This window comes from Morchella importuna (genome assembly GCF_003444635.1).
Source record: "Morchella importuna strain M04M26 chromosome Unknown Morimp01GS073, whole genome shotgun sequence".
Classification (NCBI taxonomy): Eukaryota; Fungi; Ascomycota; class Pezizomycetes; order Pezizales; family Morchellaceae; genus Morchella; species Morchella importuna.
In genome coordinates, this window is record NW_025763469.1 from 69,949 (window position 1) to 95,744 (window position 25,796).

Consider the following 25,796-nt stretch of genomic DNA (forward strand, 5'->3'; position numbering starts at 1 on the left):
TCTATGTGAATCGCGGGCACGAACGAAGGGATAAATTTAACGCCCCTGTTTTTCCATTGATTATACCTTTTCAGATTGAGAGTTTCATAGATCGTTCCGGCCGCCGTACCTGTACATAGCCAATTTTTCCGTTTCTTTTCTTTTTCTTTTTTTTCTTTTGACTTTTCTCCCGCGTCTCTCTCCCGCTTTGTTCTTCTCCAACACATTTTTACTTTCTCCCGTGCACTTTTATCCAGCGTGAGGTGGATTTGGTGGGCTCTCTCAGGATAGCGATTGGTATGGTGAGGTTGGTGGTGGTGGTTGGTTGTTGGTACTACGAGTGCCCAGGGCTCGTGGTGTTGCGAAGCCTCTCTACTGGAGTACTGTCTCATTCATTCAGCTGGGATAACGCTGTGCATATGAGATCAAATTGTTAAATAGATAATGTTTTTGATGAGAATCTAGAATCTGAGGTATCTTTGATAATACCTTTACTGGTTGTTGAGTTATTTTCAAAAATCGGGCTCGTTCGGATAGTTGTCGCTTTAGCCTCCGACATGATGATAATGAGGTTTTTTTAGCCCCGGGTGGAGTTCATTTTGGCCTCCGAGATGAAAATAAGGTTTATTTTGAGCCCGATATCACAATTCGGGAAGCCGAACTCAGTGTTAGAATATGGCTTCTGAGCTTAGGAGAAAATATGTGGTTGTAACTAATAATCACTATTAGTCACTATGGTGTCAATAGTAGGTCATGGAAATAACTGAAAAGGCTGATATGCCAAGAGTATATAATGACACATTCTTTGTACTGCGGTCAATAAAGCAACCAAGTCACTACATGTATTCATCTTCACTTTACCGTGCAGATTTCTCACGCTCAGGATTTTGTAACGGCCGAGTGATATATTATGACGCACCTCCGGCCACTATCTCTTGAATAACCAGGTCAAGCGACCATAATAAACATTCGTTCAAGCCGTCACTACCTAAATAGGATGTACCAGAATTAACCTCTTTAGCCCCTTCATTTTCATGTCAGTTGATTGGAAGCAGGCTGTCAACCGAGAACTCGTTGAGTAGCGAGTCACGTGGACAAATGATCTTGCGACTGCTGTACGATTGGGCGTAGAGTTACTTGGTTTATTCCGGGAGCCGAATGAGGTCCCTTAAATAATACAAACCAAGAGAAATAGTACGGATAACAGTAGAAAGAAAAAGAAAAAGAGTCACTACACGACGGCATCTTCTTGTAGTGTAGCATCGACCAAAGACACCTCCCCGCCATATTGATAAAATGAATAGGTGACACAGATAGGGATATGGAGAATTGAAAGCGGGACAGGGACCCGTTCCGTGAGTGTGTGAATTATAACATTCCCGTAGAAGCCTATTAGGTGGCAAATTGATACCGGTATACCAGCCTGGAAAGTGGCATACAGTGCGGAAACTAAGACGAATTAATTTCCCATATCGATAGAGATTAAATGGCGGTGCTGTTGAACTTATGAACTGATATGCGTGTTAAGGATGGGTGCAAGAGTTTTAATATTCAATGATACTCAGAAAGCCAAATCCGACAGGGTACGAAGCGAAAATATCATACAAAAATAATAGAAGCGCATGCAATAAATGACTGGGAGAAACTAGAGCCCCAAGTTCCAAAGATAAAACAATATTAGAAAATGCTATTATAGAGATTCGTATCAAACATGGCATAAGGTTACTCGGCATCAACTCCGCATGAGCCCGCGAATTTGGCTACCAGCCCGCCTACGAGCTATTTCTCCTAGATTACGCATGATCACTTTACTCCGATTATATTCTTCCTCAGTAACCAGCTTTCTACCCCAGTCGTCCCATCTCATTCCCTGTACACCCACAAACTTCCGGAGTAAAAACTTCATACACGTTGTCTTGGCCGATTCTAGAGGATAGAGCTTGTTATCATCCCGAGAGTATACGCTCAGCTCAGCGACCGTATTATGATATAGTAGAGGCTCTTTAGAGCGCACATGCTCGTAGAGATCGTATATGTTCACATAGTAGCTTCCCAACGCCTGTCAACGGCAACCCCATAGTCAGCAGTTGTCACAGGTTGGCCAAAAAACGTGGTTGAGGAACGGTCAGAAAGGGACCAGAGGAGGGGTGTATACAGTTTTACAGTGCTCGATAGTCCTCGGCGTGGGCTTAACACGCAAGACGTCGCACAAGAACACCCAATCCCGTACATCATCGCCACTTCCAAAGAAGCACGAAAAGTCGTCCCGGAATGCGTCAAAAAACTCAACGCGAGCCCTCCTATATTCCGCCCATTTGTACCAGCAGTCTAAGTTCTTCTGCCCATCGTCAAACCACCCCTTCCTCTGACGTAGCCGTTCGAATTCTGCTTTGGCCTCGGCACGCGGGTTGTAATCAAAATCAACAAAATGGTTGAAAAAGCCATCTATTGCCGTGTTGAACTGGTCATCGTAGGCGGCCTCGAATCGTGCGCGGGCGGAGGCATAATCGTGGCTGCCGGGCGACCAGTGCTCGAACAGGGCAAGTCGTTTCCACTGAGATTCGGGCGAGGCGCTGGCGACGAAGTTAAACTGGGGATACCCCTGCGTGAAGAAGTCGTCAAGAGGCTTAGGAGTTTCTTCTGGCCTTTTTCTTGCTATATTGAGACGTTTTCCGGGCGTGCGCATCAAGGTTCGCTCTTCTGGGGTGAGGCGGATAAGCGCTTGCATTTCGGGAGAGGACTCCATTGTAAGTGTAGTTTTTCGATAATATTGTGCGCAGGTGTTATGTGTGCAGGTTCTAGTGGTATGGGTACGAGGGTCATGTATAGAAAGTATGAGGGGGAGGAAGGGGGCAGACATATGGGTTGCCTGAAATTCACTCAACACCGTTATCTCTGTTATCAAATGGATCTCTTATACAAATTTAATCTCTCTGTTATAGGGGGGTCAGCATCGATCGATAGCTTAAGGGATAGGTAATCTCAGGCAGGATCTCCCAAACGGTGGCCAATTCATGAAATAAATAATACAGACTACAGTATGCTAGATATCGCTGCTGGAATCTCTCAAAGAAGCCCTTCGCGGCAGACTGCAAACTCTGCCAAAAAATGGTGTCCGTCCTGTTGGACCTAGATACTGGAGGTTCTGAGTTTACTATTACACAAACCGTGCTAGAACCTTCTAGATCTCGGAATAATGGAAGATGCATATATTGAGAGACAAGGAAGTAGATGTGTAGGGAAGGAAACACAGTGGGAAGGCTGGAGAATATATATATAGAGAGAGAGATCATTGGTGGCCATTCTAGAATGTTGTGGGTAGCGGGGGTGTTCGGGAGAAGAGGTATATGTAGCTAGTATATTCGGCTCAAGCCCGCCCACGGGATTGGGATTTCTGTGTGGCTGGGTCCAGTGCAGCCCAGGCAGGGTACACGCACGTGGCATTAATGGGGAGCTTGTATAAATAAGCTTGTTGCACTATTTAGAGTACTCTCTGTACTAGTATTTTCCTGACGTTTTTGAACTGGGCCACTATTGCGTACACCAAAAATCATGAGCTTGGCGTATTTTTGTATGGTATGCAATATTAGTCGCGTCCACGAACGACAGGAAGATGCGAGTACACATAGGTACTCTACATATGTACTCTACGAGGGCCGAGGCATGCAGGGCAATCTTGGCATCAATACCGTGCGCAAGCCAAACCTACAACAACACCATGACCACCCCTACCGCCACCACAACCGCCAACATTAGCATCCCCGCTCCCTGAGTCGCCTCTGCCCCCGAAACCGCCTCAGTACCCCCACCCGCCGTGGTCCCGTTCGCCAACACCCCATTGATCACGATTGTCCTCGTCCCATTCACCTCCACCAGCCGACTGGGGGTCGTATTGGCCACCATGCCAGTGGAGTCAATAAACGCCTTCGCATCCGCACACTGAGTACTCCTGTCACAGGTACAGCACCGGTAATTCGGTATTCTGGTACTCCGCCTTGTCGTCATACCAGTATGAATGGATGCCACTATATAGCCACTCCCCGGCAAAAAAGAGGTAGACGGCCGATACCCTAAGGTAGAGATGGAGAAGCTCGCTGGGTGTAGGCTTGCCGCTAGTGAATGGGACGCCGCCGCCGCCGTAGTAACTGCCAAAGGTTTTTGGCGTGCCGGAGCCGGTGATGGTGCAACCGCCGGCACCGCTGAGGGACCTAGAAGGGGTATTAATGTGGGGTTTGGAATATGTGTGTGTTTAGGGGGAGTGCTTACCCGCCGTTGCCAACTCCACGCCCTCTGCCGGTACCGCCGCCCCCTTTGCGTTTTCCGGGGTTTTGGTAGCCTCTAGAATAAGATCTACCTCAATAGAGCGGGCGTCGTTCCCGATGAGGTAGGACTCAACGGTATCAGTGTCTCCTCCTGCATTCTCGAGGAAGGGAGTAGCACCCACGGCTGTAAGGAACAGCAGCAGGGTTAGTACCAGGGAACGCATGGTGTGTCATCTTTGAGTTGATAATCATCTTGCATGCACATAACAGAAGGCAGTGGGTACATCCATATGCAGACTAGGCGCGATCAAGCGCAAAACACAAAACCTCGCCATAACCAAAGAGGACGCAGAAAACTTCGTTCAGCCGTATAGACTTATAAGCACCATGTAGGGCCCAGCAGATGAGTAGGGTAAAAGAGTGGGCGCCAGGATTACACTGGAATAGGCTAATCTGGTGTATTATATCAGGAAATGAAATTGTGGAAAGCATTTTGAGGGTCCATACCTGTATTACGCCCCCACTGGTGTTCCCTCTAGTACTCTTTCTTATGTCCTTCCCAGTTCTATTTCAATGTGCTTTTGTGGACCCTTTTCCGACGTGCCCTTCCGCCGTATACGGGAGCGAGTGATATTCTATGACTAAGTGGTGCGGCGTACTGTCTTTAATCAGCGTACCGAATACGCAGGATTCCTCTCCCATAAGTGGTAAAAAATACCCAATGCGAGCAAATCGCCTTTTCATGCTCACTTGATTGCAAGCATACGTTCGGAAGATCTCTTACTGCATGTTGTCTTTTTACTTGTCACCCTAGCTAATTGTTACTTGTGCTTTAACTATATGTAGGGGATCGTTGGAACCAAGTGCTTTCTAAAGATTCCCGACCGTTTAACTAACGACCACGTACATACACGTATATTAAACAAAAAAAACCTCACGTTTTAACTAAAACGTGTGCTGACCCCGAAGTACGAGGCAACGTGTTATACGTAGCCTAGGAGAGGGAGTTGTTTTTTTTATCATAGGAGAGGGAATGAATCGCGTGGAGAGAGGGGGGGGGGGTGAAAACTATTAAAGTGAACGACAAGGGAAGGGGCGTTTTGACACGATAGAATATCCGAAAACTAAGACGAACGGCAGGGGAAGAAGTGGCTGAGGAAGGAGCGTGTGGGGTGGAGTGTGTTGAGAACGGTGAAAGCTTTTGTTGAAGTAAGTGAGAAAAAAAAAAGAAGAGAGGTCGTTGACCACAGCCCTTGCAAGCATCACCCATGCTCACTCGTCATATCCCGGCCTTCCTGTCCTGCTACTCAACCCGTTCTTCCTCCCCACTCAACCCGTTCGCACCTGATACGGATAGGGAGCATAGGACGCTCGATTTAATGTGAAAAGGAGTATGTTTTAGAAGACGGCAATAACGGGGGTTTAACGAGGGAGGGTGATGCTATCCTAGGGATTGAGGGGAAGTCCGTGCCTTACTACCTACCTGCCCTATATCCACTAATGGGGTCTTGATCAGGCTGGTGTGATGGGCTGTTGCCTCCGTTATTAATATCTGCCTGGTTCTCATTCTGGTTACCCGCCATTCTAGCCTTTTGCACGGCGACTAGTGTACAGAAAGTACGTTGTTGTTTCCCGTGGGGGGTTTTGCTCGATATACCTCTTCGCCTCCCTTCTCACGGATGGTGCCAATGCGCCGTCATTATTCCCCGTTAGTGGTTTGCCACCCATAATTAAAGATGCGGAAGTGTTGCGTACTTAACGCGAGTGTGCTCCTGTCCGTGGGGCTTTGCTCGTTCCCGATCCTCACCTCTATTTGCCGGTATATTACGGGCGCTAGTTGCTGCTGCTGGGTGTAAACCGAATAGGGCCAGATATTTCCCCGCCTATAGCGTAGGTATCCAGCCAAGGGTCAAGTGTGCTAGGCGGCGGCTGTGGTAGGGAGGGCGGAGAGCCCGGGGTTGAGTGTTGTTCAGAGGTTTCAGGGTCAATGAGCAGGCCGGGCATCTTGAAATTTGCAATGATTTGTAAGAGGTCTTTGTTTATAAAGGTAAAATTAAGAACTTAAGGGTTTGATCTCCCTAGTGAAGGAGAAATCGTCTCTCTTTAAGGAGTCACAGGGGGAGAGATATTGATATGTGCGTGAGATGGGTGCAGATCATCATCAACTATCACCTTGTCTCAAGTGCTGATACTCAATTTTCAATCCTCATCTCTCGCTTCTCGCTTCTCGCTTCTCAACCCTCACATACAGTCGGATCTCGCTATAAGGGTACGAAAATTTCGAAAAATTGGGTCGCAGCTTACCCTTATAGAGAGTATGTGTTCCGGGCCATTGGCGGATACTTCCAATTCGTGAATGGACTGCGTTCTCCGTACACCCGGGACCAGACTGGTCCATTGGTGAATGGACTGGGCAAAAGGTAGTGGGATTGGCTCTTGGAACCAACACCCAAATTGCCTGGGCTTTATTAGAGACCAAATGGCTTTACTAGAGGTCATAGGGCCCAAATAAGAGATTGCAAAGGTGCCTGAGGCTGATAGAGGCCACAGGATGTCACTGAAGCCCGCTAAAGATCTTGAAGGTGCCAATTATTATTCCAGACTCGATATTTAGGGTCGCTAGTCTTGTTTAGAGGTCTCTGGTAGTTGTAGCAGTTGTCGGGATTAATATAAATCATTATTAGTTATCAGGTGTTGGTACTAAAACAACAGTTTCCCCATGCTGTTCATGAATAAACTGGTCCTGTCACATATGTATGAGCCTAGGAGTCCATTCGCGAATACCTCAAGTCCATTAGCGAATTTGTTAAATTCACTCATGAATCTGTCATATTCGTGAATGGCCCGGAACTTGAACACACGCCCTTATGGAAAATTAGGGTTAGGTTTATTTAGTCGATTTCCGGTTCAATAATGGATTGAAGGACCATGAATTAATAGAGACCTGCGGATTATATGGAGATTTGATCCTAACCTACCTTTTCTATAAGGACACACACCCAAAAAATAAGCTCAATTGACTAAGAATATTCTTATCCCTTAACCTGTCAATTGCTGACCTACTCGAAAAGGTTGCATAATTCGTTCATGACAGAGTGTCTCACCATGTCTCACCCGAACCTCAACCCGCTTTGGTGAACTCAACAAGTACAATCATGTTGCCGTTCCCCACTTTTATTTTGAGGTTCGCCCAAGGGCAATGAACTGGTACCTCCTCGCCGACTGCTATGGTACAAAGTGAAACATCTCTCCTTACAAAGGAAAGCTTTACAGAGAATGCAGAAAGTTCGTGTTTGAGTACTCCTTTTTCCTGACCCTTTTATAGATATTTTCCTAACAGAACCGGTGATAGTTCTACTGCCCGATTGACTATTCAAGTTCTCAATCTCTGTTCCAAATACACTCTCAGCATGACCTCGTTTCTTTCCCCAAAACAGTATGCACAATAACCTTGCTTTCCAGTTTCACCTGGTAGTACCTGTCCTAGTAGATGTTCTCTGGGTTGAAATCCAGATGCTGGCAGAGATTTTAGTGTCCGATTTTTCCGGCAAAATTATTGTACTCCCCGCTTGATGAGTTCTTCATACAGAACCTCACAAAATCGACGATGTGACGACAGGTCTTTAGCTATAGCCCCCTCTTTTATATTGGCTGTACGATACAACAAATAGGTATTCACAATTGCTGTATTTAGGTACCAAAAGAAAAGTGGGTAGGCCAGTAGCTTTGTCTTTGATCAGTTATATCGACTCTGTACACATGCATATTATACATATGGATAACGATAGATATCAAGAAACTTTTTGTAGGATTATCACCAAAAATATGACGCACAATTCTCGCATTCATACTGCTAACACCTGGTCTATGGCGAATGCTCCAAACCTTTCACCTGGTCTGTCGTGGTGAGAAATAGAACATAAAGATTGTCCATCGATATGAGAGAGGGTACTTCCTCGATGATCTCGCCTTCTAGTGTATTCCATACAGGTCTCTGTCTAAGAGATGTATTCTTTTTCATGAAAGCGGGAGGGAAAAGCTCTGAATTTGGTTTGGCAGTTCCGCAAGCTCCTATTCTAATATCTCGGAGCTACTTAAACATTGGGATATTTGATAAATAATTGTCCATGTATATGTCGAATCCGAGTTGGTGAGTAGTGTACGGCAGAGATTTCCCAAGCTGAATAACCGCGGAGGATGCAAAGCAATGATCGGCCAGTTTGGAAACTCCTCCTATCTTCTTGGTACGAGAATGATATAGAAAATGATATGTATATCCGTCTCAACGGAGAGCGAACAATTTATATACTTAACCGATCGGTTTATTCTATATTTTTATTGTATGCTTTGACCGACCAGTAAATCGGACCATCATTTCGTCAATTGACAAATCCGTAGCCGGTACCAAGTATTCTTTCGAAGCTTCAAGTTTGCGTATTGCTTGTCCAAGAACATCAATCTTTGAGTACCAGGGTAATTTTTTGGGCTGTTGTTCAACTGGTGGTGACAGATGAAAGAACCACTACAGTGGCTCAAATTGAACCAAAGCAATGCTTTTTATGGGTTCAAACAACTTGCTATCTGGATTGGTTTTCCAATACAGCGGAATCGAGGAGGTTTTCACAAGGCCCATAAATATTATCAATCTGAACTATACCATCAATTCCGTTGCTCTTGTATACATCCAGTTTCTTCTTTTACCCTTAGAGCCCAGTGGTGGTCTTTTACTTTTTGCATATTCATTGGCATTCCCTACAAATATCTCAAAAAGGTTGTCAGGGACGAACAAGCTGAAGAATGCGAGTGGACTGCTCCTGTCCAATTCGGCTCGACCAGGTACACAAGGTTGGGCAGTATGTGCTGAGAATAAGGAGGATAAGGGTTCAAAGTCCGGACCACAATTAACCGATGGAGAAAGATAATCACCACTCCCATTTGACTCAAAGTTACTATCATCGGAATCCATTTCTGGAGGGAGGCTTGCACCAAAGGTAACTGGGGATTCAGGATTCTCTGAGGCCTCATCACCTAATATTAAACTCTCGCAATCTGAGTTTTCTACCTCCTTGTCATGATATGAATCTTAAAGTCTGACATATTTAGGAGAATGATCACGGCAATGTTGAACGGTGAATAGTTTGTTGAGTACTCATTACGGACAATATTCACTCAACCACGCTCATGACAGTTCACAATATCTCATTTCTGTTTTTGATACTGCATGGACCAACTAGTACCCACATATCATTGCATTCGGCCCCCACGGATCGTGGGTCAACAGTTTAAGGGATAGCAAGTATTTGGCCATTTACCCTTATTTTTGCATACAGATTTTTTGGACCACAAACCCGTACCCTTATTGGGTGATTGCCCTTATAGATGTTACACTTATAGCGATATTCGCCTGTACTAACACCCACCATGTCGCGCTTCTCTAATCCCGCTAATACTCAACCACCATGTCTCACTTCTCGCGGTTCTTCCATGATTTTCATCGGGCATGAGTTAGGATTCGGGCGGTTGGGGGAGCTGGGAAGAATGGACTTGGGTGAAGTTGAACCAATTACTTGTATCACCTTGCAACTCGATCTAGTTACACATACGACTCTCAAGTGCTAGTCAATCATTAACCCTCACCTCTCGTATCATCATGAACCGAGAGGCGAGGGTTAAGGATTGACCAGAACTTGAGGCATGGCATGAGTTAGCAAGTGGGGGCTGAGCCACGGGAAATAGTAATTAATTGTACCGATTAGCATGCGAGGGTTGAAGATTGAGAACCAGCACTTGAGACAAGTCATGCGGGGGATAGGGTGGTGTCAATACCAAGTGTGTAATATAAGGATGAGAAGCGGAGTATGGGAACTGGGCGCCAGCATATGTGGGGGCAGACGGGGGTGATTTCGATACGAGGAAAATATCATGATGAGGGCTGAGTGCACAGGGGGAATGGGGACTGGGTTATGGGGAGTGAGCGCCAGCATGCATCACTGAATAACGACAAGAACAATATCTGCATTATTTACGCATCCGGCATGACACCTCTCGGCATGTGTCAGCGCCTTCGCCCCTAGTAATTATTGAATCCTATCGTCTGGCAGGCTGAGATACGCAGTTTATACAAACTTTGCAATAGTTGGATTGATATTTCAACAACTGAAATTGACACACCAGATCTTGACAATGTTCCAGCCTGCTAGGCAATAGTAAATTCTCCTGGTGGGCGTGGTCCGGTTGCCATGCGGTCCAGGATTCTGCACTTTCAGCCTATTAGATTGCAAGAAGGATCGCTGGTAGTGATAAACCAACTTCTTGTCTCGCATAAGATATATTTTCCGCTATAAACCTTAATTGCTAAAAGATTCACGATACTAGTCTAGACTCCCGATCGATACTGACGCCTAAAACAGGACTTTTAGACCACCAAAACAGCAATTCCGGGCAGCGGCTAGCAGGTAGGCAGTTAGGTCGGTGGGTTGGCAGGCGGGCGGCACAAGCATGTACCCTGCAGTCCTTAAAGTGATGCAACGGCTCCACAACTTCCAAAAGTCAGAATCTAGTGAATAAATTCGAATCTTTTTTGTACGATATGGCCAATCCCCTTTGTATATAGATTCACTATATGGGTGATCTTCAGTGTTTTTTCATTGGTGTGCTGGTTTGTGGTTCTGGGCATGGTTTGTGTTATGTAGAAGGATTCGCGTCAAAAACAAATTCAGCTGCGTTCATCGTATCTGAGTAAATTCTTTTTTTTTTTTCACATTTGATGCAATGATAACTGCTCTTCCGGGCTTGCATTAGTTGGTTGGCTAATACGATTGCTCTTTTACCGTGGTGGATGAATAATAATGACATATAACTCGGTCAAATATTGAGCCAATTTCTTTTATTTTACTAGTACGTATCTTGTGTTAGTATGTAATATTGAAAGAGAATAGTGTAGCTCATGTAACGAATACATAACAAATTAAAAAGAAAACCAGAAAACTTGAATAAAATCGAATGAAAAAAGGTAGGTCATGAGATATGACTCGATTCCCGACTATTGTATAGCGGTCTGTCCATAATTCTACACGTGTAAAGCCTGATGGACTTGCTGATATGGTTTCCTTACTCGCTGTATCTTCCTTGCTAGAACAATCAAAGAAAACAATGCTAAGTGGGCAGGTAAGTAGGGGCGCGAGGTACTTGACAGTAGCTAAATTATGCCGGCGCGTAGCAACCGGAATTCGGTGCGAACTCGAATAAAAATACCTTTTTGAGGTCATATTTGCGTAGCACTTAAAGCCCCTCACCCTCAAATGATTTCATCAATGATACAGTAGAAGCTAGAGATTAAGTAGATGCAATCAAACTAAATTCTAGGCAGCATTTTGGGTATTTAAAAGTGGCCCATATCTACTCCAAGTCTCCTTTTCTTATACAAAATCATCTTTAGTTATCTTCATATAATATTCCTGATAGAGCCCTGAGACACCGCCAGCTCAATATTTCCTACATTAGTATACCCTCTGACGAACATAATGAGCTCTCCCAGTTCTCTGCCTCTTCCAAGAATTCGGGAGGGCTATCAAAACCGGCGATCACGAAATATCACTCGGCTGTCTAGGCGATGAAACAACCCTCCTTTGACCCATCTTCTCTGTCAGATGCTCAATGGCTTGTGCCCTTAATATACTCCTGGCCCCTGCACAAAGAATACAATAAACTGCCACCAGCATTGGGAGATCTTGATAGGTGCTTATATTTACCGGGAATAAACGCTTCTGTTAGAGCCGGCCTGTGTGGAGCTCCAGCGCTTGTAACCTAGGTTGAGAGGCAAGTGAATAAATCCTGGCTTTGGCGGACTCCTAGTTCAGTATGCTAATTAGTATCGTGGAAAGATTCGCTTAAATTTGATCTGAATTCGCCGTAGAAGGTGCCATTTCTACTGATTAACCCTGATTACTTACTTTTTTCTGGAGGATGATTTCCCAGCTATTCTGCAAGCCACTCTGGGGATTTGGCGGTACTTAACCAGGATATTTCAAAAGCTTATGCGCTCTACTACACTAGTACAGACCTAACCCAAAATCGAGTTTCGGGTGGGCACAGGTGGATATCACTTCTTCGGGGGAGGGAGTCACTAGCGGTGGTATTCACAGAAACGGCCAAGTATATTAATTAGTGTGATGTATGCCCTCACCACAGTGACAGTGTGCATAATAACCCTCTAGTGGGGTGCCAGAATCCCCCATCAGTACAGGAAGAGGGATTTGGGCGCGAACCTTAGCCTTCCACGCAATAGCAATGACGTCCAACTCCGCATAACTGGTCGGCAGCCCAAGTGAACTCCATACCCGCTGGTAGGTGGAACACATGCCCATTGATGAACGACATGATAAACAGCTCGCTATAGAACCTGTACTCAAATCGGTCAGTCCCGGGGGTGGGTGTGTTGCGTTCCGAGAGGTACTCGCAGGTGGTGACCCACCGGCTTGCAAGACCACGACCACGCGTAGCGCCGGCGCGGCTGTCTTGTGCCCAGCCTTCTTGTGATTGACTATAAATTACACAGTGCTTTGTATCGAGAGTCACGAACCTTGGCGCCAAGTGGATTGGACCGGGCACGAGACAGGTTTTTCGGAGACTCCGAAGAGAGCTAGTTCCAAGGAATTGTCCGCGAGTTGATAGAGGAGGTATGAACAAGGTCGAGGGAACAGAGGTCCGACAAACACTGCCAGTGCTGCTGCTGCACGGGGTCATTAGAGAGTATCTTTTAAGTGTCAAATCCGAGAATTGACACTTTGAAAATGTCGGTTACGGGAGGCAAAATTGACAGTTCCCCTCACTCACACAAGGAAGGTATGATGGGGGAAACTCTGTAGATAAATAATTCTTCACGCTTACTGGGAAATACGCTCGCAGGATGTGAACTATACGCAGTACTATAGAAAAAATCTCCAGGCGTATCATATATATACCCCTACCTCGAGAAATAGGTCAAAATTGTCGGTTTCGGCAACCACGTTTTAATGTGGCGAAGTGTAAATCGCCGGTTTTGACACTTGGTAAATACCGCAGAAACTCGCCAACTTGATTATCTCCGTGCAGGGATTTCTTCATTGATGATTGGCTGAAAGGCAGAGATCAGCTTCAGATATTTCCTCTACAAGTTAGTTTTTGGTCAGATCCGCTAGCAAAGTTCGTGAGTTTTTGCGGTACTCTATATAGACCTTCGCCTGTAATCTGTACCTGTGGCTTCTCGTGACATCTTCCCGATTAAAGGAGTGATATTCGTGCGCAGTTAACACGCCGACTATTTATCTTACCTCCGCTACCCATTCGGGCTTAATTTGGCCGTCTCCACTACCTATCTCAGTTAAAATATCATAGAGTAAATCTTTCGGTGGCGGAGGTTGTGAATCGCGGGAACAGCCGAAGGGATTGTGGTGAGGGTGTGGGCCTGGGCATATTAGCATACCATGCAGGAAATTAAGAACATTCTATTAACTGGACTGACGTGACTCCTTGATGGGTGTGGACAGTGGGCAATCTTGGGTTTGCGCCACCCCCGCACTCTTGGCATAGAGCCTCAACAATGGCGTCATGCGGCTTTCTCTTGAGCCTTATACATATAACTTTTGGCAGTATTCCCTGTCTGGTTGAAAGGGACTCTTATGCCTTCGTTCGTGCCCGTGATTCCCATATATGTATGAAGAATAGCAGAGTTGATATTCAAAATCCTAACTGCTACAAGATGTGGATACCCTCTAGGAGTGGAAAGATCTGTTGAAAGAGAGGCCACAAACGGTGACTTCGAGCTTAAAGAGGTTCGCGGAGTTTGGGTTAGGTGTACTAGAGATAAAGGACGCTGTTGGGCACATTTGGTGTCACGGATTCGTCAGCGTTCACGTGACGACACAGACAATGCTTTTGTAAGGTGTCCACAGCAGGACTACCTCATAGTTAGATTTGTACTTTCCTCTTCTTCTTTTTTTCCTATCATCATTCATTTGTCGTCGATAGCGCAAATGAAATTCTTCCTCTGTCTATAAAACTAAGATTTTATTTATTTCATCGTTCGGATTGTCGTGAAGCCGAACACGAAAGAGATTGAACACAATAAAATAACCCGGCCAACAACGCTGAAACAAGTATAATATACCCAATAGCGTTTATGGTCAAAACGAACGAAGGGATGATACTTTTGGGAGAATAAAGAAACTATTTATGCGCTAGTGCACTACACCACTAAATTTTGTTGGAATATATCTATATTAGAGAGGTTTCGCAGCGTCCGACAACGAAGTTTTTGCATATGTAGTTAGGGTGGATAAAGTTACGCATATGATTTTATATGTGCAAGTAGGTCAATTTTTCGTTGTCGGATACCAGGCATCAGTATATCATAAGCGGATGTATCAGCTTGAGGGCTGAATCAGACAATGCAAGTTTCCGCATAACTACACCTAGAAGGATTCCCAGAGGAGAGTAGTCAATTCACTCTAGGCATACTTGGCGCGTTGTCGGATGGGAAGGGAGCAAAATCTCATTTTTATTCTCTGCTTGTTTGTTCATTGTCTCCCCAACTTAAGCTGCTTCAAACACCCCCCCAAAACAATCCGGGAGCTGCCACTATATAGCAAAAGACTATGTTTCCCCACATGCCACTAGTATTCTCATTCGCAATACAAGAATTTTATTCTTATCGACAAGACAAAAGAAACATAAAAGCCGCACCTATTCTTGGAGCCATGCATGGCTCAGTATCTCCTGCGCGCTTGGCCGCTTCTCCGGCTCGTACTGCAAGATCTGACGCAGTAGGCCACTGATCACAGCTGCCTCCTCAACTGAAATATCTGGGTTCCTATTCTGAAGTATAAAGTCCTCTAGGATACATTGGGGACCTGGTTCACCTGGGTCGCCGCTATCAACATTCCAGCGGATCTGGGTCCCGTCCTCTTGATAATATCTCTCCCTACGTGGCCACATTTGAAGTAGGTGCTCGGGAAGAGGACCCAGGAGATCAATAAATCCCATAATATGGTCATCATCAGTTGCGGCCTCATCTTCGGGTGTACAATCAGCCCAATTATCTATGGCGAACGGGGGTTGGCCTGTAACTAACTGGGCGATGAGCCAGCCAAAAGCCCATATGTCGATGCCTTGATCAAAAGGGAGTCCTAGCACAAGTTCAGGTGCACGAAGGGCAATGGGTGTGACGGGTTTATGATGATCATCGGGTAGCAGGAGGGCTTTCAAAAAGGTCAGTTTATCGGCTGTAATTGTGGATGGTTTTGGCAGGAACATACCACCGCCCAAGTCCGATAGCTTGGCGGTAAGACTCGGCCCAATGTCAATATACTTTGCTGCGAGGGGCTGCGGTACGGCGAGATATCGCGGCGCCCACTTATCCTCCTTTCTGTCCAAGCGTTGGATGGGCCAGGAGATGCCGATTTCTTCTCGCATGTCCTGCCGCAATTCATCCTCCGGCACACTGTCCAGGTCCTTCACGCCTAATAAAACATTCCCAAACTGTATATCACCGTGAACAATACCACTATCGTGCAGGGTGCATAGGCCCAGAAGGGTGTGCCGTAAAACTTTCTTTCTCAAGGATAGAGGAGCTCTTTCGAGGTGCGCGTTGGGAAGATCGCCTTCGTGTGGTTCAAGCATCCAGTTGAAACTGGCAGCCATTGGTTCAAACACTAGGCATAGATGGGTTCCATTGGGACCTGTTTGTAGAAAACTCTCCAATAGGGTCAAGATATGCTTTGAGTCCTGGTGTGCGATGCGCTCCCGCAAGGACAGTTCTTTATCTTTAGCCAACATATCGGCCGTGGATATTTTGAGAGCGACATATCGAGACATTCTGAGATCTGCGTTAGTTCATCCCTAATCGCAGGCAAGAGGCTGGGGGGGGGGGGGGCAGCTTACTGCTCATCAAGCGCTAGCCAAACTGTTGAAAACGACCCATATCCGAGTTTACGCAGAATCTTGTAACGGCCAGACTGGAGCCGATCCCCAATATGCACCGGGTGATATCCTCCCGGGCGATAGGACTCTACCCACTCTGTGGGAGTGGAGAGTTGAATAAATCTTCTCTGCAGAGCTGTAGGGGTTGACGGAGGAGATGTCATTGTTGATAAAATGCGTATTAATGGAGGTTGGAGGATAATGTAAGATGGTGGGGCTTGTGAAGGTATTAAATAGGTTTGGATGGGTGTAGTGGGGGAGACGCGTTGAATATGTCGCAAGAGGGCAGCCCACTCAGCCGCTACTTGTCTTTCATAGAAAATAGAAAGGGCGAAATTCTTTGACAGATCAACGAATAATCACTGCTCTGCCACTTGCATTTTTTTTTTCTTTTCTTTTTTTGTATGTACAGCGGTGGGTAATAAGTGATCAGACAGAACGCCACCAAAATACGCGTTTGCAGGCAAAATTGTGGCTAGGCCGTCCGATGACTTAATACCCACCGCTGTACAGTACGATGCCAGTCGTGAGCGTCAGGCGCGCAACCAGATTTCCACAACCTTTTCACGGAGGGTTGGTATACAAGATATTAAATGTCAAATTATTGTTATTTATCTACTACTTAACAACTATACAAAAATTCAGCTCTCCAAAGGATCAATTGTGGTTGCTGTGCTGGTACCCATGATGGTTCGGGGGCGTTGCGACGCCGCGCCTGACGCTCACGACTGGCATCGTACTGTACGTACGAGCCGCCGTAGACGAGTAGCATAGAAATAAGCAAAAAATTTAAAAAGAGTTTTTTCTTAACAACAAAGCATAATATTTGCATTTATATCATCTATCTTTATTTCAAAGGATAGCTTAATACCTTGTACTAGTAGTGGGCCGCCTCGCGTCTCAACAAATGAAATAGTTACATTTGAGCATATCTAGACACCATGGTACATTTTTTGTGTGGCGATTGTGTTTATAACACAATTTACTTGTGCTCGGCTATGGAAAATTGTGTTACTCACCACAATCAAACACAGTCTTGTGTTTAGAACACAAGACTTGTGTGTCTTGTTAGCAAGCACCGTATTACTGTGTTATTTCACACAATAGATTTGTGTGAAACTAGAAACACAAGTAAATCGTGCGAAATAAACACAATTTGCTTGTGTTGTCCTCCTAGCTATGTGCGCTCTGCCCAGTCTCTCATCTCTCTATCTAAAAAAGCACAATCCACTTGTGTGCACACATATTACCTTTCGACCTAACACGTTCCAACTGTGTTTCTTTCATAGATATCTAACATATTCAAACACAATCCACTTGTGTTTGACCCGACACATTCCAACTGTGTTCCAGTCATAGCTAGCCGATGTTCACTCAAACACAATCCACTTGTGTTTACCCGACACATTCCAACTGTGTTTCTTTCATAACTAGCCGATATATATACCGATATTATATATACTCTTATACGTTCAATTCATTAAAAATATATACACATAAAAATATATCTTATAGCTTAGTTAATTGTGCCAATTTACCATAGTGCGCTATGTCTCCTAATTATAAACTCTTGCCTCCCTTTGCGCAATAGGCCAATCAATTCATGTATATCACTAGCCATTATGACTTTCAATTGACCTCTTCCTCCTTTGTATAACAGCTTTCCGTCTCGTATAGCAGGGAAAGATCTGATATACGCTAGTGACAACTCTCTCTCTTCTAGGTCCCTCACCGCTCCTCTCTCTTTCTCTTTTATTCCCAGTTTAATACCAGTTGCATTACGCCGCCTCATGCTCCTACGGGCATAAACACATTCCTCTGGTATATGGATAGAGAAAAAGCAAAGCACTTCCCCGAAGTTACTCTCTACATTGCCTCTGTCATTTTCGGACTCGTATCTAACCAGTGAATTCTGTCGGAGCTGATTAGATCTTTGCATCGTAGACGACGTCGCCCTAAAACAGTACACATCCCCTCTTCTCGTAGTATTGAACACACACGAGCGGAATATGCGGCCGTCCACTGGGATATCGAAGCTGTTGGCATCCGCTTCGAGACCTTCCTCTTCTTCTTCCATATCTTCGTATTCTTCGCCCAAAAAGAAGGCCTTTATGCACATGCGCTGGTATGTCGTGAGCCTATTTGCTTTTGACGGCCCGTATAATACCACTGTATCAGTTCTTACATTGCGTAGCTCGACGGCCTCTTTTATCCTGTGGTCCTGTGTTTTACGTAGGCGCTTCCCTAGGGTTCCGGATAATTTTATGTTACCGTCCTCGTCCTCGTCATCCGGGCACGGGATTGCATCGTCTATTATGTATGTTAAAGCGTTTTTTTGTTCGACTAGTCTGAGATGTATTGCCAGGTTTCTGTTGGTCATTACCCTTGATTTCGCTGCCGCAGTAAGCGTACCACAAAATCACTCCATTGTCCATTGACTGTATACGAACATGGGCCCGGCCCATTTCAAAGCTTGTGCAACATGCAATGTCTAGTGCATTACTAGCAAGCATACCTTTATTCTTGCCCATTCTCGATAATATCGGCGTTCGTAGTACTCGCTAAACCTCACCTGCATATTGTAATCAATAAATTAATTGAAAAGCAGATCTAGAGAAGGAAGGCTGAATCTCACCATACGGTCTTCCATCTCCTGTATGTCTTGCTCTGTCAAAATATAATCGCAACTCAGCTGAATACCTTCTACCAATGATATATATTCGTCATAATCCTCGTCCGGTAATAGGTCCTTGAGGTAAACAGGTGCAAGCAGGAATGTAAATAATTGCCATTCTATAGCGGTCATTTCGTGTATATGATTTATGAAATTTCGAAGTAGTGGTCCAAAGAGGAGCGGTACAGTACTTGCGCTAGCTGCTATCTCCTTACTGATCCACTCCCAATCCCGCAGGGAGATGTTGTATGGGTCGTCTGTATGTACCGCTTTTGGTTCCCTCATTCTCTGGCTATACTGTTGTCTATTCGCATTCCCTGGAACTTGTATCCTGATACCTCCCTCGTCATTTCTTGACCTCGAGTTCATGCTCTCCCTTCGTGATGAAACTGTATTACGCGATCTTCTCTGTATCTCACTATTAATTAAATATTCGTGCTCGATTATATATATATATAGATAGATAGATAGATAGACTAGTAACCTACTTGTCCTCTGTTTGCGCGGGCCGGGGGCTCGTTTGTTCTTTCCCTCTCAACTTCGGATGCTTCGTCTTCGGAGCTTGTATTTTGGTCTGTATCCGATTCATTGGAGCTAGTACTCTCTGCAGGCGCTTCCGCTTGGCTTTCTGTCACCCTATATTTACCTCTCCAGTGCTTTACTAGATCTGGGATTATGTTCTCGAACCATAAATGCATACTATCAGGAGGAAATGATCTAGGGAAATCGATTGATTTCAATTGGCTGAGGATCGATAGGCCTTTGATACCATACTTAGACTGCTGTCTGGAATTAGCACCTCTCGTTGCAATCTGCATCGCTATACGCCTGAATTCCCTGTTTCTCCTCATGGGCAGATCCCTCCTATCCCATTCTACCAATGGATATCCTCTTTTGTTTTGCGCTTCCACTGGGGTGTCGATCGGTGGAGACAACGGGCAGTACATTCCTTTATTGAAAATGCCTTGTGCTAAGCAATATTCGCAATAGCAGTATGATCTATTGCCTGTGATCTTCATGATCTTCTCTCTGGCAACCATGTCCGCTGTAATCAAGCAAATATGCCCTTTTAGTGTGAATTGTCTGTCGCGGGCCGGTAGTTGTTCCGAAATTGCACCGTTTATTGCAGATACTCCTCTTTGGAGCTCTTCAAACTCTCTGACGAGAGGAAAGAGAAAAGAGTCCAAGTTCTTGGGCCCTTTCGGTCCTGGTACAAACCCCACACATAAAACATTCTGTCGCTTAGCCCTGTGGGTGGGTGGAAGGTTCAGGCACTGCAATATAACGGGCCATATTGAGAAGCTAGTTTTGTGCTTGAACACCTGAACTCCGTCTGTGGATAGCAAGAATCCTAAGTCCGTGATCGAATCGAATAACCCCTTTCTGTCTTTTAAATCCCTAAACAAATCGCCAGTCCAGTAATCGATTCGACTCTCTTTTTGTGATTCTGCATGTCGCCGATAGGATGTCATCATATTCGATCGTGCAGCATCTGCATACCAAATCAACAGCCTATGGATTACGGGTATATAATCATATGTTGCGCATGGTATCTTCTTTTCCTCTTGTTTGTACCTATCAACCCCACAGCAATCACATATGCCTTTCTCTGGATACATCGCGTAAGACATACAAGAGTTCCTACAGCAGTCGTACGTCTCTGGAACAATACCTGTTTTCGATTCGATCCATTTCTTGGTCGTACGATAATCCCAACATGATTCGTTTTCCTCAGTGAAATTCTCTACTAGGCGCGTGATGTCCGTGCTGGCGACTCTCGAAATCTTATGTGAGAGCTTTAAATCGTGCATGATGATTGAAATAATCTCTTGGCTAGTCAGATTCTGTATTGTTTTCCCATACTCGAAACTCTCTTCGTCTGAATCCTCCGAGCTTGTATCATCAGGTTCTGATGATACCCCATCCGAGTCACTAGGGTCTATATCTTCATTATCCACCTCGACAAACCCTCGTCGCATCTGGCCCACATCTTCCTCTGAATTGACTCGATCGCTATCGCTCCCACTTCTCAATATTTCCTCGTTTTCCTCAAACACCATATTGTTATCGCTTGTCATGTATGGTTCCGGTAAACCAGATGCGGGTGATCCAACATCGATGGTATCCACGGAGTCCTGATGGTTTTCGTATCCAATATCAATTGATGGCACATTGGGTGGAGATGATGCTATATGCTCTGCCTGGCTTCCATCCAGTACTGGTAAATACTGGTCAATCGCATCATCTAAGGTCAGCTCCACATCTTCTTTAATGGAATCTACATATTCTTCAATAGGATCCATGTATGGATCGGAATCCTCATCTTCATCGTGGGGCAACTGCTCCTCATCTGTGGACGTATTCGACATCTCATCATCTATAGGTACCATATCATCTTCATTGTGGGGCAACTGCTCCTCATCCGAAACTTCTGACATCTCGTCATCTGTAGGTGTCATTTCGTCTTCGTGGGGCGACAGGTCGTCTTCTGCTGTATCCGATATCTCATCATCTGTAGGTGCCATTTCGTCTTTGTGGGGCGACAGCTCGTCTTTGTGGGGCGACAGCTCGTCTCCTGCTGTATCCGATATCTCATCATCTGTAGGTGTCACTTCGTCTTCGTGGGGCGACAGGTCGTCATCTGCAGTTTCTGCGTCGTCTGACATTTCATCCAATATCGCATCTGGTGAGATGTGGCCCCCGTCGTCTGCCACAGAATCAGAGTCTGTATCAACACGTTGCACTGGATGGCCATCGTCACTGAAATCGTTGTCGTAGTCCAATGCAGGTTCAAAACTGTCATGAAACGGTTCCATATGGTCCACCACCGGCAACACCGGCGCTAAATCCATGTCTATCTCGATATTATCACTTTCATCACTTGTTTCCTCCTCTAATCCAACCGGCTCATCTACCGCATCAAGCGCTGATAAGTCCCTGTCGCTGGACATGACTTCATCCTCATCCGGAACAGCTGGCTCGATTAAAGGCGCCGGGCGGGCAGGTACTGGAGAAGAAGACTGTCCCTAAAAATCTGCGCCAAACGATCCTGCTCCTGCGCTGCGCGATGTCTATCCCATTCCGCGCGATTAGTGACATAATGTGGTTTTATATTGATCAGAGAACAATTGCAAGCCCTATAAAACCGTGGATGGGACATTTTGGAGTGGTCGAATTCTTGGTGTATTTGGACGATTGTACGAAGAGAGCTGGAGGTATGTACCGGATCCTATATACAGTACCGGTATATATACATGTATGTACGTATACATACATGTACATGTACATACATCCGGCCATGTATTGAGCTAATTAGCGCAATGTTATATATCAAACGTTTTAGGAACAGTCAATTACCAAATTGCAAGTTCATCCGAACCAAATCCTACAGCTATATATATCGCGCGTTTTATAAATTTTTTCGTTTTTCTAAAAAAACGAAAAAATTATCCGTAGCTATGCGCATCGCGAAGAAACGTTTTTTTCGGGACCAAAACCCACTACTAGCGCATAGTAATTTCGGTTTTCTCATTTTTTCGAAAAACGTCGTTTTTGGCCATTTTTTGCGTTTTTCATATCAAAGTGTTTGAAAATTTAAGACCTTATAGCTTCGAGCGCGAAACATTCTTGGCGTTCTTGGCGAAACAATTTGGTATACATTACATGTACCTACAAGTTCCGGTTGTACCTACATGCCGATACCCTCGTATATACATATATGTAAAAAAAGAAAGACTTCTTGGGAGATCTTGATCTAACTGTAGAGAAACATTAGAATACAAGTCTTTATCCCTTGAAGTATACATAAAGTACCGAATCGTGAATTCGCCGCCATTTGTTTCATCTGTACGTTAGTGCCAAGTATTACATGGGCTGAATCCGGCTTAGTGTATGTCCAGGTTGACCCCAAACTTCGAGCACTCAACCTCAACCTCAACCTCAACCTCAACCTCTACCTCAACCTCAATCTCTACCTCAACCTCAACCTCATATTGCAATCACACGCAGGTATCATTATCCATCAATTAGCTATCTCACAATCTCTCCCATTTGCATCATCATTTGCCTTAACTCTCATTAAATCATCATTGCTATGGCTACATTGGAGGAAAAACGCGCTGCCTTGAGGGCAAAATACGATGCCAAGATTCGGGAAGAGATGCGAATGCTGGAGGCCCAGCACAAAGACTCACAACCAACCCAGATTCCGAAGAGCAATGGGATTCCGAAAGAGAACGGTAATGTCGCCAGATTGTTGGACGGCCGGCTGGCTAGACTCATATATCCCTCCACGACCCTCTCCTAACCTGCCTCGATAGATCGCGTAGAACTTTCGGCATCAAGCTCATCAACTTCACAGGAAACTTCGCAGACGAATGGCCGTAAGCGGGCGTCCTTCTCAGAATCAGACACGTCGCGACTCAGCAAACGAGCGCAGCGCGATGACTCATTGAGAGTCAATCGAAATCTTTCGATTGCTACATCTAGAACATCCGAACGAAGCCATCGAGAGGACGAGGAAGACGAGGAAGACGAGTATGGCAGGGAGGAAATGGAAAATTCTCAGCCCCCCTCCAATCCACGCATCCGAAAGTCAACAACTTCCCAGAGAACAACAAACTATAAAACCTCTAAATCTATTGCAATTCTTCCTCCGAACGCTCCCGGGAGAGCGATTGCTCCCATCGACGTACGTCCTCCTCCAACTTCTATCAATACATCACAGCAGGCAGCTCTTGACAACGACGATGACGATTTGCCTGAGTACGTAACCGATGTCAACTCCCCTAACTTCAGAAACGACCTCAACTGCCGGATGGGCGTTCTAAGTGATAGCAAATTACAAACGGAAAGAGCAAAGAGGGAACGCAGAGCTTGGGTTTTGGACGAGTGCATCAAGAGGGGGCATGCATCTACGGCAAAAGTTCAAGTCTTACGACTATGAAATGAAGATGTACCCCGCGATCAAGGCAATTACGCAACTTGCACCTCCGGCATGGGAATGGAACAGGGCGGTTACAAGGGACGTTATTCGAACGCTTTGCTGAGATAGGGTGAGGTCGTATAACCGCCGGCATAAAGACGACGATGGAGAAAAAAGATCTAAACCTTCCAAAACTTCCTCAAAAGCTGCTGACCAACGTAAGAAGGCCAAGGTACAGAAGAACGCGCCAAAATCTAACGTTAGAGTTCTTTCGGACGACGAGGAACAAAATATGGACAGGCCTGTTCGTACTATCCGAGAAAGACTATACCGGACGTTGCCGGCAATGCGACATCCAAAGAACCTAAACACAACCAACCTGCAGTCGCTCAAAAAATTCAAATCAAGTCTTCACGAAAACACCCGCCTCCAATGTTACTAACTAGCCCTGTCGAAGAACCCGAAGAGTATGCAGAAATCCCAAGCCCCGTTGACGATCGATTGCAATTCTTCCGAAATGTATCGGTGTTTCCCAACACATCACCACCCCCTTTCTCATCGCCCCCCCAAAATAACGAACCGAACGCAGGGGGCGACGATTTGGGCGATATAGATCAATTCCACATAAAGATTGGGAGGCAAAAGCATCCATTCGCTAAAGATATCGACTACGATGAATTCGAGAATGAGCTAGACAACATAATTATAGTGGAGGAAGACGAGATGCGTGCATACCGTCCAACCACTGCCGAACAGCTGGGAATGGGAAAACCTTTAAACTATTAACAACAAAGCTACGATGCCTGGACATCGATATGAGTGGAAAGTGTCAAGATATTATGCAGAGTTAGGATGAGGAATGTAACGTACTTGATGACCAGATGCATCTGAGAATGCTATACCGATGGATAGTAGAACAGATGATATCGCCTACTCTGTTAGCCGAATAGGTTAGGCCGGTGTCCGCAAGACCACGATCTGGTAATAGCACACGCGCACAATAAAAAACAGCTATACAGTCTCCACTACATACTCAGGTTTGAATTTCCTCGTGCTCGCTCGTGTGTTGATTTGGAAACTACATGTATTTGAATGATACAATATAACTACTATTCTGCGCACGATTAGATCAGTGATGCTAGCACTCTTAACAAGGCTTAGGAGGATATCGTAGCAAGTCTGACCAGAATATAGATCCTCACTAGATCGTACGACAAACCGCACTGCACTTGCACCTTACTCTTACCTTGCACAATCCTCGATCGCGCACCAGCGTGACAACTAGCGACTCACAGTGCTTACACCGATAGAAAGAGTGATATACAGAGGAAGCCGGAGAATTCTGAGATAACTTCTCCCCGAGCACAGCGATCTCTCGCTTATCGGGTTACTGTTAGAATAATTAAATATACACACTAATACAACACGATTACTCTTCCATACAGTCAAAGTTTTACGCGATAATCAGGCGCGCGCACGCGCGCCAAACGGTTCTGAGGAAGGAGAGTTGCGGATTCTCCGCGCACCGGGGAGAGAAAGCAGAATGACAACAGTGTACATAGAGGAAGGTGAGGTGGGGGGAGAGAGTGGAGAGAGGGCAAGTCGTTCAAGATTTCAGAAGATGGATCCTCGCGTCTGACACGAGGTGGGTTTGGACTCTTCACACTAATCATACCAAATATATAAGAAACAATGATCAAGGGCAATAGCTCTCGTAAAGTGTGTTGGCGAGGGGCAGGGACTGAATAAGTTGATGCTAACACTCGGTTGGCAGATGGTGACGATATGCGACAGTAGAATAAGTCATGTCTGAAATAATTATGATCAGAGTCACCATCGGAGTCATATCGGACGTTCAGTGACGCAAGGTTGCAGGGTCATGCAGTCTGATGGACAGGAGAAGCAAGAGAATTGACCACTTTTACTCTACGCTTGGAGTGAGGTAAACAGCGCGTATGTGGTAAACCGAGGTCTAGATATATATAAGCAAGTGTCGTTC

General features: G+C 45.3%; 8 protein-coding genes across 8 annotated transcripts; 2 read left to right on the forward strand and 6 right to left on the reverse strand.

Annotated features, from left to right (window-relative positions):
• Positions 1 to 1,711: 1,711 nt before the first annotated feature.
• Positions 1,712 to 2,725, reverse strand: LAJ45_11542 (uncharacterized protein; the record flags this gene model as incomplete). Its single annotated transcript, XM_046121027.1, has 2 exons — positions 1,712 to 2,038; positions 2,135 to 2,725. The coding sequence occupies 2 exons, from the start codon at positions 2,723 to 2,725 to the stop codon at positions 1,712 to 1,714; spliced, it is 918 nt and encodes a 305-aa protein (XP_045965781.1).
• A 959-nt stretch (positions 2,726 to 3,684) lies between these two features.
• Positions 3,685 to 4,465, reverse strand: LAJ45_11543 (uncharacterized protein; the record flags this gene model as incomplete). The annotated part of the gene is made up of 2 exons (XM_046121028.1): positions 3,685 to 4,187; positions 4,246 to 4,465. 2 exons carry the CDS (start codon positions 4,463 to 4,465, stop codon positions 3,685 to 3,687), a joined length of 723 nt encoding a protein of 240 aa, XP_045965782.1.
• Positions 4,466 to 12,509: 8,044 nt separating this feature from the next.
• Positions 12,510 to 12,986, reverse strand: LAJ45_11544 (uncharacterized protein; the record flags this gene model as incomplete). The annotated part of the gene is made up of 2 exons (XM_046121029.1): positions 12,510 to 12,642; positions 12,715 to 12,986. 2 exons carry the CDS (start codon positions 12,984 to 12,986, stop codon positions 12,510 to 12,512), a joined length of 405 nt encoding a protein of 134 aa, XP_045965783.1.
• Positions 12,987 to 13,320: 334 nt separating this feature from the next.
• On the reverse strand, positions 13,321 to 13,831 carry LAJ45_11545 (uncharacterized protein; the record flags this gene model as incomplete). Its single annotated transcript, XM_046121030.1, has 3 exons — positions 13,321 to 13,356; positions 13,553 to 13,686; positions 13,744 to 13,831. 3 exons carry the CDS (start codon positions 13,829 to 13,831, stop codon positions 13,321 to 13,323), a joined length of 258 nt encoding a protein of 85 aa, XP_045965784.1.
• A 1,132-nt stretch (positions 13,832 to 14,963) lies between these two features.
• Positions 14,964 to 16,363, reverse strand: LAJ45_11546 (uncharacterized protein; the record flags this gene model as incomplete). The annotated part of the gene is made up of 5 exons (XM_046121031.1): positions 14,964 to 15,292; positions 15,352 to 15,388; positions 15,447 to 15,478; positions 15,536 to 16,095; positions 16,161 to 16,363. 5 exons carry the CDS (start codon positions 16,361 to 16,363, stop codon positions 14,964 to 14,966), a joined length of 1,161 nt encoding a protein of 386 aa, XP_045965785.1.
• A 1,370-nt stretch (positions 16,364 to 17,733) lies between these two features.
• LAJ45_11547 (uncharacterized protein) lies at positions 17,734 to 21,824 on the reverse strand (the record flags this gene model as incomplete). Its single annotated transcript, XM_046121032.1, has 6 exons — positions 17,734 to 18,509; positions 18,583 to 18,637; positions 18,715 to 18,771; positions 18,835 to 19,281; positions 19,362 to 20,365; positions 20,507 to 21,824. The coding sequence occupies 6 exons, from the start codon at positions 21,822 to 21,824 to the stop codon at positions 17,734 to 17,736; spliced, it is 3,657 nt and encodes a 1,218-aa protein (XP_045965786.1).
• Positions 21,825 to 22,966: 1,142 nt separating this feature from the next.
• LAJ45_11548 (uncharacterized protein) lies at positions 22,967 to 23,818 on the forward strand (the record flags this gene model as incomplete). Its single annotated transcript, XM_046121033.1, has 2 exons — positions 22,967 to 23,111; positions 23,193 to 23,818. 2 exons carry the CDS (start codon positions 22,967 to 22,969, stop codon positions 23,816 to 23,818), a joined length of 771 nt encoding a protein of 256 aa, XP_045965787.1.
• A 411-nt stretch (positions 23,819 to 24,229) lies between these two features.
• LAJ45_11549 (uncharacterized protein) lies at positions 24,230 to 24,583 on the forward strand (the record flags this gene model as incomplete). The annotated part of the gene is made up of 1 exon (XM_046121034.1): positions 24,230 to 24,583. The coding sequence occupies one exon, from the start codon at positions 24,230 to 24,232 to the stop codon at positions 24,581 to 24,583; it is 354 nt and encodes a 117-aa protein (XP_045965788.1).
• Between the last annotated feature and the right edge of the window lie 1,213 nt (positions 24,584 to 25,796).